Source organism: Rosa chinensis, chromosome 5 (assembly GCF_002994745.2).
Source record: "Rosa chinensis cultivar Old Blush chromosome 5, RchiOBHm-V2, whole genome shotgun sequence".
Classification (NCBI taxonomy): domain Eukaryota; kingdom Viridiplantae; phylum Streptophyta; class Magnoliopsida; order Rosales; family Rosaceae; genus Rosa; species Rosa chinensis.
This window is the reverse complement of record NC_037092.1, coordinates 2,285,783-2,300,434: the sequence shown is the minus strand read 5'-3', so window position 1 is coordinate 2,300,434 and position 14,652 is coordinate 2,285,783. Positions and strand designations below refer to the sequence as shown.

The 14,652-nt window shown below is 41.0% G+C and overlaps 4 protein-coding genes across 6 annotated transcripts; 3 read left to right on the top strand and 1 right to left on the bottom strand.

Annotated features, from left to right (window-relative positions):
• Positions 1-402: 402 nt before the first annotated feature.
• LOC112164983 (phospholipase A I) lies at positions 403-7,865 on the top strand. 3 transcript variants are annotated; one of them, XM_024301353.2, is made up of 18 exons: positions 403-1,239; positions 1,627-1,774; positions 1,930-2,008; positions 2,130-2,283; positions 2,382-2,591; positions 2,680-2,925; positions 3,014-3,176; positions 3,253-3,513; positions 3,589-3,710; positions 4,102-4,263; positions 4,349-4,541; positions 4,643-4,779; positions 5,451-5,589; positions 5,837-6,034; positions 6,125-6,596; positions 6,682-6,898; positions 6,985-7,074; positions 7,189-7,865. In XM_024301353.2, exons 1-18 carry the CDS (start codon positions 709-711, stop codon positions 7,627-7,629), a joined length of 3,963 nt encoding a protein of 1,320 aa, XP_024157121.1. In that variant the 5' UTR covers positions 403-708; the 3' UTR covers positions 7,630-7,865. The 3 variants fall into 3 exon arrangements, with proteins under 3 accessions (XP_024157121.1, XP_024157120.1, XP_024157122.1); XM_024301352.2 differs by having other exon boundaries at positions 404-1,239; positions 6,122-6,596; XM_024301354.2 differs by lacking the exon at positions 403-1,239 and having other exon boundaries at positions 1,741-1,774; positions 2,119-2,283; positions 6,122-6,596.
• A 945-nt stretch (positions 7,866-8,810) lies between these two features.
• Positions 8,811-9,405, top strand: LOC112166625. The gene has a single exon (XM_024303500.2). It carries the CDS (start codon positions 8,873-8,875, stop codon positions 9,263-9,265), a length of 393 nt encoding a protein of 130 aa, XP_024159268.1. The 5' UTR covers positions 8,811-8,872; the 3' UTR covers positions 9,266-9,405.
• Positions 9,406-9,577: 172 nt separating this feature from the next.
• LOC112201853 (probable serine/threonine-protein kinase PBL23) lies at positions 9,578-11,470 on the bottom strand. Its single transcript, XM_024342777.2, has 5 exons — positions 11,335-11,470; positions 10,918-11,105; positions 10,641-10,830; positions 10,169-10,560; positions 9,578-10,050 (listed from the first exon to the last, which is right to left on the bottom strand). Exons 1-5 carry the CDS (start codon positions 11,468-11,470, stop codon positions 9,760-9,762), a joined length of 1,197 nt encoding a protein of 398 aa, XP_024198545.1. The 3' UTR covers positions 9,578-9,759.
• A 424-nt stretch (positions 11,471-11,894) lies between these two features.
• On the top strand, positions 11,895-14,569 carry LOC112165504 (cardiolipin synthase (CMP-forming), mitochondrial). Its single transcript, XM_024302047.2, has 8 exons — positions 11,895-12,468; positions 12,604-12,670; positions 12,777-12,851; positions 12,977-13,028; positions 13,577-13,662; positions 13,742-13,816; positions 13,946-14,040; positions 14,138-14,569. The coding sequence occupies exons 1-8, from the start codon at positions 12,005-12,007 to the stop codon at positions 14,232-14,234; spliced, it is 1,011 nt and encodes a 336-aa protein (XP_024157815.1). The 5' UTR covers positions 11,895-12,004; the 3' UTR covers positions 14,235-14,569.
• The last annotated feature ends 83 nt before the right edge of the window (positions 14,570-14,652 follow it).

Genomic DNA, 14,652 nt, shown 5'->3' with positions numbered 1-14,652 from the left:
TATAAACAAAATCATTCAATAGTGGTTTGCTCCCTACCCTTATCTGGTGGGAGTCTTCTTTGGTGTACAGTGCAACTTTGCTGAGGTAAAATAATAATAATAATAAAAAATTGGCTACAAGTCCACACCACAAAATCCGGCCTCATTTTTAACAGTGATCAATCAATCACTTTAATACTCTACTTGATTACAAGTCCACCTCACAAAACTCAGCATCATTTCACACTGTTGTAATTCAAATGTTGTTTCTTTTTTCATACAAGGAGATGATGTAGCGTTTAGTAGGAAAAGATTAAGATAAAAGTAAGACCCAATTTTACTTTTGATTCATCAAGACATGAGACTTTGCCATGTAGTAAAGCGACACACCCCCTATGGACTTTGCTATGTTGTACACGACGTCGTTTTGGCCAGACTCTGCCTGAACTTCTGTGTGTGCGTAAAACTCCAAAGCTCATATATAACGATCTCCTGTCTTCTCTCCCGCCATTAATCCCAATTCTCCTTCTTCTCCAAAACCCTAACCTTCAAACCCCCATTTCCGTAGACCCAAATCCGACCTCACCAACTCCACCAAAGAGTCGTAATTTCTCTCTGTTTCGTCTTCAAGATCAAGCCTTGAACATTTTCTCGCCCAGATGATAGTCGAGCTGAGCTTCCAGCCGTCCGATCAGATCGAATTCGGAGCCTGATCGCCGTCCGATCACAATGTCCTGGGGACTGGGATGGAAGCGCCCCTCGGAGATCTTCCATCTCACGCTCTCCTACGGCACCGAGGACCCGCCGACGCCGGAGAATTCCAGCGGCGGCACGCGTTCCTCGGCGTCGTCGTTGGAGTCATCCTCGTCGGTAGTGTCGCAGCAAGATCAAGAATTGGGGTTCCGGATCGATCTGGATTGGTCCGCCGGCGACGACGAGGACCAGGTGGCGCTGCGGCTCCAGTCGCAGCTGATGGTGGCGCTGCCGATGCCGCAGGACACGGTGGTCGTGGAGCTGAGGCCGGAGGAGGCGAATGTGAGTGTGGATATGAGGGTTGTGCGGCGGAGAGAGCCGTTGAGGGCGGTGAGTATGACCAAGACGGGCGGGTCGGGTCAGCAGAATGACGGCACCGGAGTGTTGACCCGGTTGTTGAGGTCCAATTTCTCTTCTTCGATGCCAGCTGTCGCCGAAGGCGCGGCGGCTTGCGGTGTGCATTGGCAGTGCGTCACGGTGGTCCGTCTCTGTGGTTGTGGTTTGTCGGTGAGTCTTTCATTGCTTCCTTTGTTAGTGAATTTTGATTCTTTCTGTGTTCAATGTATGTAAGCAATAGATCATGCTATGAATTTCCGTCCTTTACTGTGTTCTTGAGTACTTGAAGTAACAGTGATCAGTTTAGTTTTCGAAAACTAGTGACAGTATATACATTTTTCGACTGTAGTTTCGGTTGTTAGAGTGAGCTCCTTGTCCAGTTGTCCACTGGTGTGTTGCTTCATAACTAAAAACATCGTAGAAAAGTAATGCTGACTATGCGATATCAATTGATTGAATTAGAAGTGATTAGAGGAAGAGCATTTTTGTTGTTACTTGCGAGTGAATTTTGAGATGAGTTGCGAGATTTTATATCAATTGCTTGGAAACTATTTGCAGGTATTGCCGGTAGAGCTAACCAGACTGCCTCTTCTTGAGAAGCTCCACCTTGATAACAATAAACTGGAACGTTTGCCTTCTGAACTCGGGGAATTGAGAAGCTTAAAGGTGCTCAGGGTTGACTACAACATGCTGGTTTCAGTACCGGGTAAGTTTGAAATGACTTCATAAATGTTATCAGTTTATCTCATGACTCTTTAGATGAAAACCAAAGGTTTAGATGGATCAACATGACTATATTTGGTTTTGGAGTTGAGTCATTGATGAATTAATTTGTTTGGTTTTTGTTGGACTTGGAAGCAGTGGAATTGAGACAGTGTGTTGGATTAGTGGAACTTTCTTTGGAACACAACAAGCTTGTTCGGCCTCTGCTTGATTTCAGGTCATTTCATCATCACTTCAACATTTTTAGTTAGCTTACATATTCTTTCCACTCTCCATTACAGCCATGTTCGTGAATGTGATTTCTCTAGTTCTAATGGTTCCCTCCAGTTCTGTGACAGGGCTATGGCTGAGCTCCGGGTACTTAGGCTATTTGGAAACCCTCTTGAATTTCTTCCTGAAATCTTGCCTCTGCACAAACTTCATCATTTATCTCTCGCAAATATCAGGATTGTGGCAGATGACAGCTTGAGATCAGTGAATGTGCAGATAGAGGTAATGATTAATGCAATATCTGTAGAAGCTTTTGAGATCTAAAACTTCCAATCTCAGATTATGCATTGTTGATAATAAAATTTTTGTGGTAATTGCAGATGGAAAACAGTTCGTATTTTGGTGCATCTAGGCATAAGCTAAGCGCCTTTTTCGCCCTTATATTCCGTTTTTCTTCTTGTCATCACCCTTTACTAGCATCTGCACTAGCAAAGATAATGCAAGACGAAGGAAACCGTGCAGTCGTTGGTAAAGATGAGAATGCAGTGCGACAGCTTATTAGTATGATCAGTAGTGATGACCGTCATGTGGTATGTGGGTTAGTTGTCCTGAAAATGGTTTTACTTGCTTATATACTGTTTTCCTGCATATAGTTTTAAGAGTTCCAACTTCTGGCAGGTTCAAGAAGCATGTTCTGCTCTTTCATCTCTTGCTGCAGACGTTTCAGTTGCAATGCAGTTGATGAAAGCCGACATTATGCAACCCATTGAGACGGTACTGAGATCTGTTCTCCAAGAGGAATTGATTTCTGTATTACAAGTTGTGGTGAAGCTGGCTTTTGCATCTGATGCCGTAGCTCAGAAAATGCTGACCAAGGATGTATTGAAGTCGTTAAAACTCTTATGTGCCCACAGAACCCCAGAGGCAAGTTCTCTACTTTCTTTCTTCAGGCAGTGGTTCTTGTACTTTCTTTCTATAGTGTTGTCAGATATTGAGGTTTATCATTCATTAGGTGCAAAGGTTAGCTTTGGTAGCAGTTGGAAATTTGGCGTTCTGTTTGGAGAATCGTCGCCTTCTGGTTACTTCTGAAAGCTTGTGTGAACTTCTCATGCGCTTAACAGTTGTGCCTGAACCATGTGTGAATAAAGCTGCAGCTCGTGCTTTGGCAATTCTTGGTTCGTCTCTTAGGTTTGAATTGGTTTATAAAATTTAGGTTTTAGATTTTTAGCTGATATATCATGCCTTTTGTAGGGGAAAATGGAAATCTACGACGTGCCATAAGGGGGAGACAGGTGCCAAAGCAAGGATTACGCATACTCTCAATGGATGGTGGTGGTATGAAAGGTCTGGCAACTGTGCAAATTCTTAAAGCAATTGAGAAGGGAACTGGAAAACCCATACATGAGTTGTTTGACCTCATATGCGGCACATCAACTGGTGGCATGCTTGCTGTTGCTCTTGGCATTAAGCTAATGTCATTAGATCAGTGTGAAGAAATATACAAAAACCTTGGTGAGAATGCTGTATTAACACAAAGCTTTTCCCATGGATCAATTGTATGTATCAGTTCTGATATAAGTTTTGCAGGAAAACTTGTCTTTGCTGAACCTGCTCCAAAGGACAATGAAGCTGCAAGTTGGAGAGAAAAGTTGGATCAGCTTTATAAAAGTTCGTCGCAGAGCTTCAGAGTTGTTGTACATGGATCTAAAGTATGTTTTAATGTTTTATGTTTGATTTGTTTGTAGGTACCATCAGATATGCCTTTCTTTTATTTTGTTTAACTTATTTGCAACTTTTGTTTTGTGGAAGTTGTGGATGTCTTGGACAATCATATTTCTAATATATATACTTTATTTTCTTCAAACAAGAGCTTTTAAAATGAAGAGAACTCCCCCACTTGTATTATGGAAGACTAATTTCTCATCGTACTTTTGTTTTATATCTTAATTGTATAATCTCTTCGGTATTCATATGTTCTACGAATAGTGGAGGTACTAGTTTAAACAGGTTTAAACAATGGAGTAGTCATTAGTTTTTTAGGTTGTTGTGGCCTATGTGCTTTGAATTTTATAAGGATAGCTATAATATATTGTCTTGCAGCATAGTGCAGATCAGTTTGAGACATTGTTGAAGGAAATGTGTGCTGATGAGGATGGAGATCTGATGATAGAGTCGGCAGTGAAAAACATTCCCAAAGTTTTTGTAGTGTCAACTTTGGTGAGCATGACGCCAGCTCAGCCGTTCTTATTCCGGAATTATCAGGTTTGAGATAGATAGTTACTGTATGTGCAAACAACATGGCTTCACTGTCGAAATACTAACATGGCATCTTGAACTCAATTTTTAGTACCCTGCGGGAACGCCAGAAGTAGCTCTTGTAGTTTCAGAGAGTTCAGGAATCACTGTGCAAGAACCAACTACTTTGGGTACTGACCTTGGCTATAAACGCAGTGCTTTTATGGGAAGTTGTAAGCATCAAATATGGCAAGCTATAAGAGCATCATCTGCTGCGCCATACTATCTTGATGATTTCTCAGATGGTATTCTCTTTTTCAGCTTGTGAAACCTTTATCATCTTTATGACTTTTTAAGGAATTTCTTGATCTTGTTTTTTAATACATATGTCCTGCAACTTTTATAGATATTCATCGTTGGCAAGATGGTGCAATAGTGGCAAACAATCCTACAATCTTTGCCATCAGAGAAGCACAACTTTTATGGCCTGACATGAAAATTGATTGCTTAGTTTCTGTTGGCTGTGGTTCTGTTCCGACAAAGGTAAATCATGAAATTTCCTTTGTTTTTAAAGGCAGTTCTGTCACACTGGTCTTCTCGTCTAGTTTTGAACTTTGGTGACCAGTTACAATTTTTGCAATATTGAAATTCTCCAACATCCCAGTCAAATTTCACTTTGAAACCCTGTAGAGAACATTCGGGCAAAGCTTCTTGGTTGTATGTATATTTTTAGTTTTCAATACATTTTGCGAAGAATGTGTTCTTTATTTGCATGGCTCTTGTTTCCTGGGCCCTTAAGAGAAACAAGCATTTAAGCCATATGGTAGTCTTGCTGAAGCTTTTCCATTGAGCAAGAGTGCAAGATAGTTGTGAGATAAAAGGTCACCTGGGTGGTACAGGTAGCAGATATGGAAATGTATGCTACTCATCTGTACCCACTAGCTTGCACTCTGCTCTCCTCTCCTAATTATGACCAATTTAGGTATTGAATCGGAGGTGCTGAGGACTTACATTGTATTAGAAGTTTAGGACCATTTTCAGGAGTTCGTTTTGCTGATTTTTTCTGCAAGAAGCACTGAGAAGACAGTTAACGTATGGTCTACTGAATTTGATGCACAAAATTGAAACGAGTGAATAGCATTGTAGCTGCTAAGTTTTCTGAATTTTAAGTCATTATTCTGCTTTATCTAGTCATACTGAATCTGCTACTGTAGGTGCGAAAAGGTGGTTGGCGTTATCTGGATACTGGGCAAGTATTGATAGAGAGTTCTTGCTCTGTGGAACGCGTGGAGGAAGCCTTGAGCACATTGCTACCCATGCTCCCTGGAATACAATACTTTCGGTTTAATCCAGGTATTTTTTTTTTTTTTGCATCTATAAAGTCTACATCCCCCCCCCCCCCCCCCCCCCCCCCGAAAAAAAAAAAAATACGTAACAGAAAAAACTGGATAGTTCTTTCTAATTGTTATCAAGCCTTGACAATTTCATGTTTTCACCCGTGAACTTTTTTCTTTAAGAGAGTTTTAGTGAAAAAAAATAAAATAAAATAAAATATATATATATACACACACTTCTCAACCAGCATTTTTATGTTTTTCAGTTGATGAACGTTGTGATATGGAACTGGATGAGACTGATCCAGCTGTCTGGCTGAAATTGGAAGCCTCAGTTGAGGAATATATTCAGAAAAATTCTCTTACTCTTAAGGATGCTTGTGAGAGACTACTGCTGCCATTCCAAAACGACGAAAAGTGGTCCGAGAATTTGAGATCCCAACATTTCCCCAAGGCAAATGAGGGTATTGACGCTAACATTTCTGTCATTATTCTGCCCTATGCATTTTTAGGTTTTTTGAAACTCAACTAATATTGCTACTTTGCTGCAGTAGATGTGAAAAGCCCATCTCTAGGTTGGAGGCGTAATGTGCTTCTTGTTGAAGCTTCTCATAGCCCCAATTCTGGTCGAGCTTCAAATCACGCTCATGAACTTGAATCATTTTGTGCTCGTAATGGAATACGGGTATCTTTAATGCAAGGAATATCAGGGTTTGTGAAAACCGCAGCAGCAACAACATTCCCAACACCATTTCAGTCGCCTTTGTTTCCTGCAAGCGTCCCATCAAGCCCACTTTTCTACAGTCCTGACTTTGGTCCGCAGAGGGTTGGCCGAATTGATATGGTCCCACCTCTGAGCTTAGATGGCCAACCTGGAAAGGGAGCTGCCTCACCACCAAAGTCTCCTTCAGGACCTAGGCAGCTTTCTGTACCCGTTCAGTCATTGCATGAGAAGTTACAAAATTCGCCACAAGTGGGCATTGTGCATTTGGCCCTTCAAAATGACTCAATTGGCTCGATTTTAAGGTCAATATTTCAATGGTTAATTTGTTATAACCTATAATTGCAAATTTCAGTTGTCACTAATTCCCCTGGCTGTTTATTTCTGCAGTTGGCAGAATGATGTATTTGTGGTTGCTGAACCTGGAGAACTTGCAGATAACTTTCTGCAGAGTGTTAAGTTGAGCTTGTTATCAGTTATGCGAAACCATCGCAAGAAGGCTGGATCACCTCTTTCCAATATTTCAACTGTTTCTGATTTGGTTGCTTGTAAACCAATCTTCCAACTTGGATGTATCGTTCACCGATATATGGGACGCCAAACTCAAGTATGTTCCCTAAGCATTACATACATTAGTTTTTGGTACTCATTAGAAGTTGCCAAATTGTTAATTCTGGATTGCATTTTCTTAAGGTAATGGAAGATGGCCAAGAAATTGGGGCGTATTTGTTTCGTAGAACTGTCCCCTCTATTCACTTGACACCTGATGATGTTCGATGGATGGTATGCCATAGTCACTAGTTATGTGAAGCATTTGCTGTTTGTTATGGTAAACATCCAATATGGGTGTATGATTTAAGTGATAGAATTGATGCCTTTATGTCATTCATGACTTAGGTTGGAGCTTGGAGAGACAGGATCATTATTTGTACAGGGACAAATGGGCCTACGCCAACTATGATCAAAGCATTTTTAGACTCTGGTGCCAAAGCGGTTATATCTTCCTCAGTACAGCCCCAAGAAATACAGTTAACATTTGGGTCTACTGATTTCAGTGTTCTTGAAAAGTTTGAGATTGGTGATGAGGAGGCTGAAGATGAAGAAGTTGAAGATGAGGCGGCTGAACCTGAAAGTCCGGTGAGTGATTGGGAAGACAGTGAAAATGGAGACCGCTCTATCGGCTTTGGGGATGATGATGAGGAAGGAGTGTCCCAATTCGTCTGTCATTTGTATGACTCACTATTTCGAGAGGGTACGAGTGTGGATGTTGCTTTACGACATGCTCTTGCTTCACATCGGAAGTTGAGGTATTCATGTCATCTTCCCAGTATACAGTAGATTGTAACTACATTTCATACATTGAAACAAAGTTTAAACAAACCAAAAAAAAGGATAGGAAAAATAGAAAAGGGAATAAGAACATAGAGGAGCTCGTGGATATTTAGATAATAAGAGGGAACTTCCAATTTTGAGGCTTACAATCAGAAAAGAAAATAGAAATGTTGTTGTTTAATTGTTAGATAAACAAGTACGGTGTTCTGCATTTATATTGTATATGGGCTCAAATTTTCTCAGTGCCTGGTATCGTTCATTTTCTATCCGAGCGGTCACATTTTGAATGATGAATAGAGATCATGGCCTTCAACTTTAAGCAATGCGTTAAAATGCAGATGGTGCCCTAGATGGCACTTCAATGGAACCAACATAGCTTCAAAAAAAACTATAATTGGACCGACCACCATTCCTGGGAAAAGAAAACTATTCAATCACAGCCTTCACAGGGCATCTTCTATTCCATTACCAAATGAAAGAAATGATTTTGGTCCCTGCACTTGGTGTGCTTAATCAATTACATGCCCCTCACTTTCCAGCTCCACTCATACCTATCGAACTGAGGCTCATGGAAAATGAACTTAGCCTCAACCAGTATAATTTAGATAGAAAAGTGACCCCATCTAGAAACTTGCATCATTCGTACATCTGATACAGAAAAACAATTAGTAAAAAGCAAAAGAAAGGCAATGAAGAATATGTCCAGCACCTGTAACCCCTTACCTAAAAAGCACTCCAAGCAAGAGAGTGAAAATCTTCACCTCTGTTTTTCCTTTTACCCTAAGGAAAGATTGCAAGGAAAGTATAAAGAACTCCGAAATTTCGTGCCATCTGTGAAATTAGAAAAGGATGTTTGGATTTCTGCAAACGTTTTCGAAATGATTAGAACTTTGTTCAGACCCACCATGATAATGAATTAAGGTGCAGAGTTTACAATCTGTAAAAGGATCTGTCATCAGTCAAAAAGGTTAGAAATTTGATCCGCAGATTATGCATGGTTTTATTGTAGACGCAAGAATATTATGATAGCGATCCATCTCCTACCAGAAGCACCAATGATAAAAAAATCTGACGGTGTCCACTTTACCAAAAAAGCAGTGCATTAAGATTTATAAATATCAAAGCAGAGAGATGCTCCAAATCCAAAGCAATCCTTCTTCCTTCCCTGAAGAAAAAAGACCTTAGGGCCACCACTTTCTTCATCCACAAGCTTCTTATTTACATCACTCATTGACTTTATACCTAAGACATGGAGTATAAAGCCAGCACCACAGAAGCCAAGTTTCCTGAGACTCGAAAAATGGCTGCAAGAGCTCCAGTTGCAATAGGCACGCGAGGCACTGTGGGGTCTCTTGTCAGGAGGGAGATTGAGTACTTTGGTAAGCTTGAGCTAGACCGGCGTGGAAGCTCAGTGAAGCCCCGGGGGAAAATGGTGGACATGAGCTCCAGGAATTGTGATTCTAGCAGGCCTAGTTTCTGGTTCTTGAGGATGACCTGGAAATGGAAGAGGCAAAGAGGGAGCAGGCGGTTCTTATCAAACATATGTTCTGCGGCGGAAGTTGTAGAAAACAATCGGCTAAATGGCATTCCTGGGTTCAATTATAGGTCCCTCAAGGATGATATTGACAACTTGAGCATTTAGAGTTTTTTTTCTTTTGCTTAGCTCTCTCTTCCATTTTGCTATAGCACTGTACCAATGAACCTTTCTATCTTCTCAGGGGTTTCCATCTTGTAATTATATCTGTATTGTTGACGTTGCTATAGATTTGTCATTTCAAAGAACGTACAAGACAATTATGCAGCAAAAAATTGAATGTCTAGAGGTAGATTAATAGGTTTGTGGATTGATCTAGAAGAGCAACAGAAATTTGAGATATATATACTATAGAATTTAAAATAGATAGAAGGTTTTAATTTACAATCCATTGAAGTGTATAATTTAAGACTAGGGAAAACAATTGAGTGCAAACCATAAATATCGTAGTACATCTATATACAAACACATATTCAGTTCTGTCAATAGGAACACGAAAAATACAAACAATACGACTTTCTTAATCTCTATGCAATGAAAACTGCATTGATCTTGAATCTGTAGCGCAACTTCTTCCACTTGCACCCTGCTGAATGCCAATGCTATAGATCTAGCTCTGCTTTGGAACTCCTTCGTTTTAGAGATTGGACATTGGTCAGCTGCACAGGGCTGTGTTTTGATTCATCATCAATGACAACTTCATTTCTTGGCTTGGATAAATGCTCAAGAGCAAGTACAACATCAGACATAACAGGTCGGCAATCAGCTTCCTCATTGAGACACATTGCTGCAATTGCAAGAGCTTGATGCAGACCCTTCACCGGAAAGTTTCCCCTAAGCAACGGATCAGCAATTAATGAAAATTTACTTCTATCCTTCAACAGTGGTTGTGCCTGCATCAGGAAGTTTAAAGTGCATCAATAGTTCAATACAAACAAGGTTGCATTTGACACTAAACTTTAAAATAAAAGAAGGCTTTGGTAATTCTTGACCAGTAACATAGTAACATACCCAACTGACTAGGATCTGCTCTTCCTCTGGTTTTGTCTCATCAACAGCTCTTCTTCCGGTGATTAACTCAAGAAAGACAACCCCGAAACTGTAGACATCAGACATTTTTGTGAGCTTTCCTGTGCAAGCATACTCTGGGGCACAATAGCCATAAGTTCCCATCACCCTTGTAGACACATGGGACTTGTCTCCTGTTGGACCTAACTTAGCAAGTCCAAAATCAGACAGCTTCGGAGTGAATTGGGAATCCAACAATATGTTTGATGCTTTGAAATCGCGATAAATCACTGCCGGTTTGGCAACATCATGCAAGTACTCAAGTCCTTTAGCTGCTCCTTCAGCTATTCTCATCCTAGTGTACCAATCAAGAGGCTGCTGATTCGGACCTATGTCTAAAACACAAATGTGATAACTCAATTCATTTCCAATATAATTTCATCAAAGCAATATCACAAACAACTTGTATGCATACCTAGAAGGTGATCCTCCAAAGATCCACTGGCCATATATTCATACACTAAAACTCTCTGCTCTCCTTCCGCACAGTACCCTACTAGACTGACAAGGTTTGGGTGTTGAAACAGACTCAACATGATAACTTCAGCACAAAACTCTCTACTTCCTTGCATTCCTTTCCGGTTAAGTTTCTTAACCGCCACAGCCTGAAACAGAATGAACGAACAAAATGAACAAATGTGCAATGCCTACACATTTTTTACGAATATCTGATCTCTGCGCGAGAAAGAAACCTGTTTAGAATTGATGCTATCTATGTACCCTTTGTACACCTTCCCAAATCCTCCTTCTCCAAGCAAACAAGCAGCCTTGAAGCCCTCAGTTGCAGCATGAAGCTCATTGAACGTAAAAAGCCGAGCAGATTGCTTTGCACTTCCCACCTTGAGTATCTGATTGCGCAAATTCCTGCATCTGCTGCTACCTGCACATATAGAGAAGCATGCTTTATGAACTTTGAAAATAAAGCTGAAAGTCATTTTAGGTCAAAGAAGATGGCCTAGGGCTCCCATTCGGTGTATTAATGCATCAATACTTTATGTAGACCAACTCCATGCATGTAAATGTAATGCATTGATGCATCAGTTTATGGAGCTGATTTACATTATGTATTAACGCGTTAATGCATTGTAGAATTTTCACGAAGTATATACCTGACTTAAGGGAGAGCGTTGCCAAAAAGGAGTCCAATGTCGTGGCAGTATTAGAATATGGCCTTCGGCCTGTCTTTCTGACTACAAATTTCGGAGGATCATCCTCCACCGGCTTGCAAAAAGAGAAGCAGCGCATATCCGAATCTCCCTTGTTTCCTCTTCACCCCTACCTTCTGCAAACTCTCTACGAATCCTTCATGCATGTTTACAAATATGACGTGAAATGGCAATAAGTTGGAACAAATTTTGTTAAAGTTGTTAGTAGGTCATCAAACAAGTCTTACGTAACAGTGTTAGTTCTCTACATTTTTGGACGAAATTCTAGTCATTGGAGCTGTAAGCTACAACAGATTCGCTCCAGCCTAACAGTTCTGATCGACTTGATGATCAAATTAACTAGCTACGGATAGTTCCTTACTTGGATCACCTACATTGTTCAATCGACTAGAGGTTGTTCACCTTAAAGACCTAATACGGTTACGAATACAACAAGCAAACCGGTCAGGCTCGTGCCGTGCTCGGCTCAATCCGGTCCAACATGCCAAGCGTAAGGAAACAGAAAACGCCACGCAATCTGCGACGTGTCGTTCGCACCCACCACGCCTAAAACCCCTGCAAAAACCTATTTTGACTATTGACCAAACTCAAAGCTTTTTCGCGCTCGGCAACAATGGCGGGTTTCCGGTCCCTGAAATCCCTAATTCGAAACCCTAAAAAATCCAGAAGCTTCTTCACCGCCACCGTCTCCCCATTCTCCTCCCCTACCTCTCGCTCCTCCCCATCTCAGATTTCCAGAACCTTCCTCCTCTCTCCTCTCTCCAACTGGATCATCCTCCCCTCCCATGGGCCCCACTGCCCGCTCTTCCTCTCTTCCCCGCCGTGGAAGCTCTCGCAGTCCGCCACGCCGCTCCACCTCCGCGGAAACGCCGCCGTTCTGGAAAAGATCGAAGCTTTGAACTTTAACAATCTGCTCAGGAAGAAGAAGAGAACGACCTCCCCTCCGTCCGAATTGACCTCCGGGTCGGACCCGACCGTGTCGGATCGTCACCGGTTGAAAGTCGCCGGTGGCGATTTCGTCAATTTGCCTAATTTGATCTCCATGACTCGGCTGATCTCTGGTCCTTTTCTTGGATGGTACACTTTGGTTTGCTTCACTTTGTTTCTGATATTCAAAGTTTACTTGAATTTTGGTCAAGTTTTTATTTTGCATTTTATTTTTTTAGGGGATTATTTTGATTTTTGAGGATTGAATTTGTAAATGATATACAGGATGATTATAAATGAGTGGTATTCTGCTGCAATGGTGGGGTTGGCTGTGTCTGGAGCAAGTGACTGGGTAGGAAATGTGAAACCTTTCTCCTGGTACTGATTTATTCTACAATTGATTATAGTGTAAATGATGAATTTGATTACTTGTGTTCGATTTTCGATACATTGTGTAGTTGGATGGATCTGTGGCTAGGAGGATGAAGATTAATTCTGTTGTTGGCTCCTACCTCGATCCCCTTGCAGATAAGGTAAACCCTCTTTTTCTGACAAAGGCTTTGCCTGCACCTATTTGCACTTGTTTGTAGGTGGTTGAGTTTTGTATTAGGTACCTAGTATAGATGTATGGATAGTATGCTGATTGATTGTGATGTAGGTTCTTATTGGGTGTGTTGCATTGGCGATGGTGCATAAGGATCTTCTTCACCGTAAGTACTATGTGTCACTCTGTTCTTTTCTGATACTTGGAAGGGATGCATGAATGTGTGTGTGTTTATTGTGTTAGGATGATTAGGCTGCTGTTATTTGTTCCATCATTCAATACCTCTGAGATACATACTTAGCCCGCCCCCTTCCCCCCAACACAAACACAAATGTCAAACCTGCATATTCTATCATAGACTACTCTGGATTTTGAACTAGCCACTCTTTAGGCTAGAGGGGCAGGATGAAAGGAATGTCCAAAGAAGGGTGCTCTGCACTCTAGAGTCTGGTTCTGGGCTATATTCCTCTGGGAGTCTGGGTGTACTTACCATGTCAGCTATATTTCTTATGCTGCAAGGATTCTTGTTTCATAGTTGCATTTTGGTTATTTGGGCCTACGCGTCTGATCACCTACTTTTTCCCATGTTTGTTTGCTTGTCTTTAGTTGCCTAGCTCAAGTTTTAAGATGTCTATTTTTGCTTTGATTATTTGGTAATTATTCATGGTGCAGTTTGTTACTGAATATTTACTTTGTTTAATTTGCGTTTTGCAGCTGGTCTTGTTGGGATCATTGTGTTGCGAGATGTTGGCCTCGTTGGTGGTGCAGTGTATCAACGAGCTAGTAGCTTGGGGTGGAAGGTGAGAACTTTTTGTTCCTCGTATCAATATTTGGCCAGAAATTCTTAGTTTCTCTTTTGACAATGTTGAATTTTGTTAGTGGAAAAGTTGGTCCGACTTCTTCAACCTTGATGGAACCCGTCCCCAGAAGGTTGAACCTCTCTTTATTAGCAAGGTAAGATTGTTTTCTTTCACGAGTCCTTATGGCTAGACATTGAGATGAAATGACTGTAGGTTTCATGATTTCTGGTTGGTTGAATAAAGCTGTCCTCTATTTCCTAATGTATATTGTGGATGATGACAGGTTAACACAGTTTTCCAGTTGATTTTAGTTGCGGCAGCTCTCCTCCAACCAGAGTTTGGAACACAAGAAACTCACTCATATGTTACATACCTGAGGTGACTTGGCAGAACTTAGCTGTCTAATTTATAAAATTATCTTCTTTGTTATGTATGTATACACAGAGAACCCATTGCTTGTCTCAAATTTATGCAGTTGGTTAGTGGCGTCAACAACATTGGCTTCCACTGCAGCATATGGAGCACAACACTTGAGGAAATCGGCATCCATTGCTCGGAAACCATCACTGTGAATCTTTCAGACTGCAACAACTTCTGCTGAGTTCAAATGCCAACATAGTGACGGTCATTTTCCATCAAGAATTTTGGAAGAACAAGCTACCTGATTTATACCCTTGGGGATTCATATCAATCTCTTTCGAGTCTTGCAAGCAACAGATGAGATTCGCATAGATTCATCACGGAAGTTGTGAACAGTATATCGGGACAAATTTGCTTTAGAAGTTTAGATGGGATGGAAAGAGAAAATAGTTACAGGTCTACTAATGGTGGATATAACCATGATGTCCATACTTGTATAGTTGAGAACTCTTGCATGTTTAATACAGCATTCCATGGCATACAATAATCCTGTGGCGGTCTGAAGTAAACTTGAGAGAAAAATGTTGGTGTATCACACATTGAAACAAATTAAAGCAACTATGATACGAA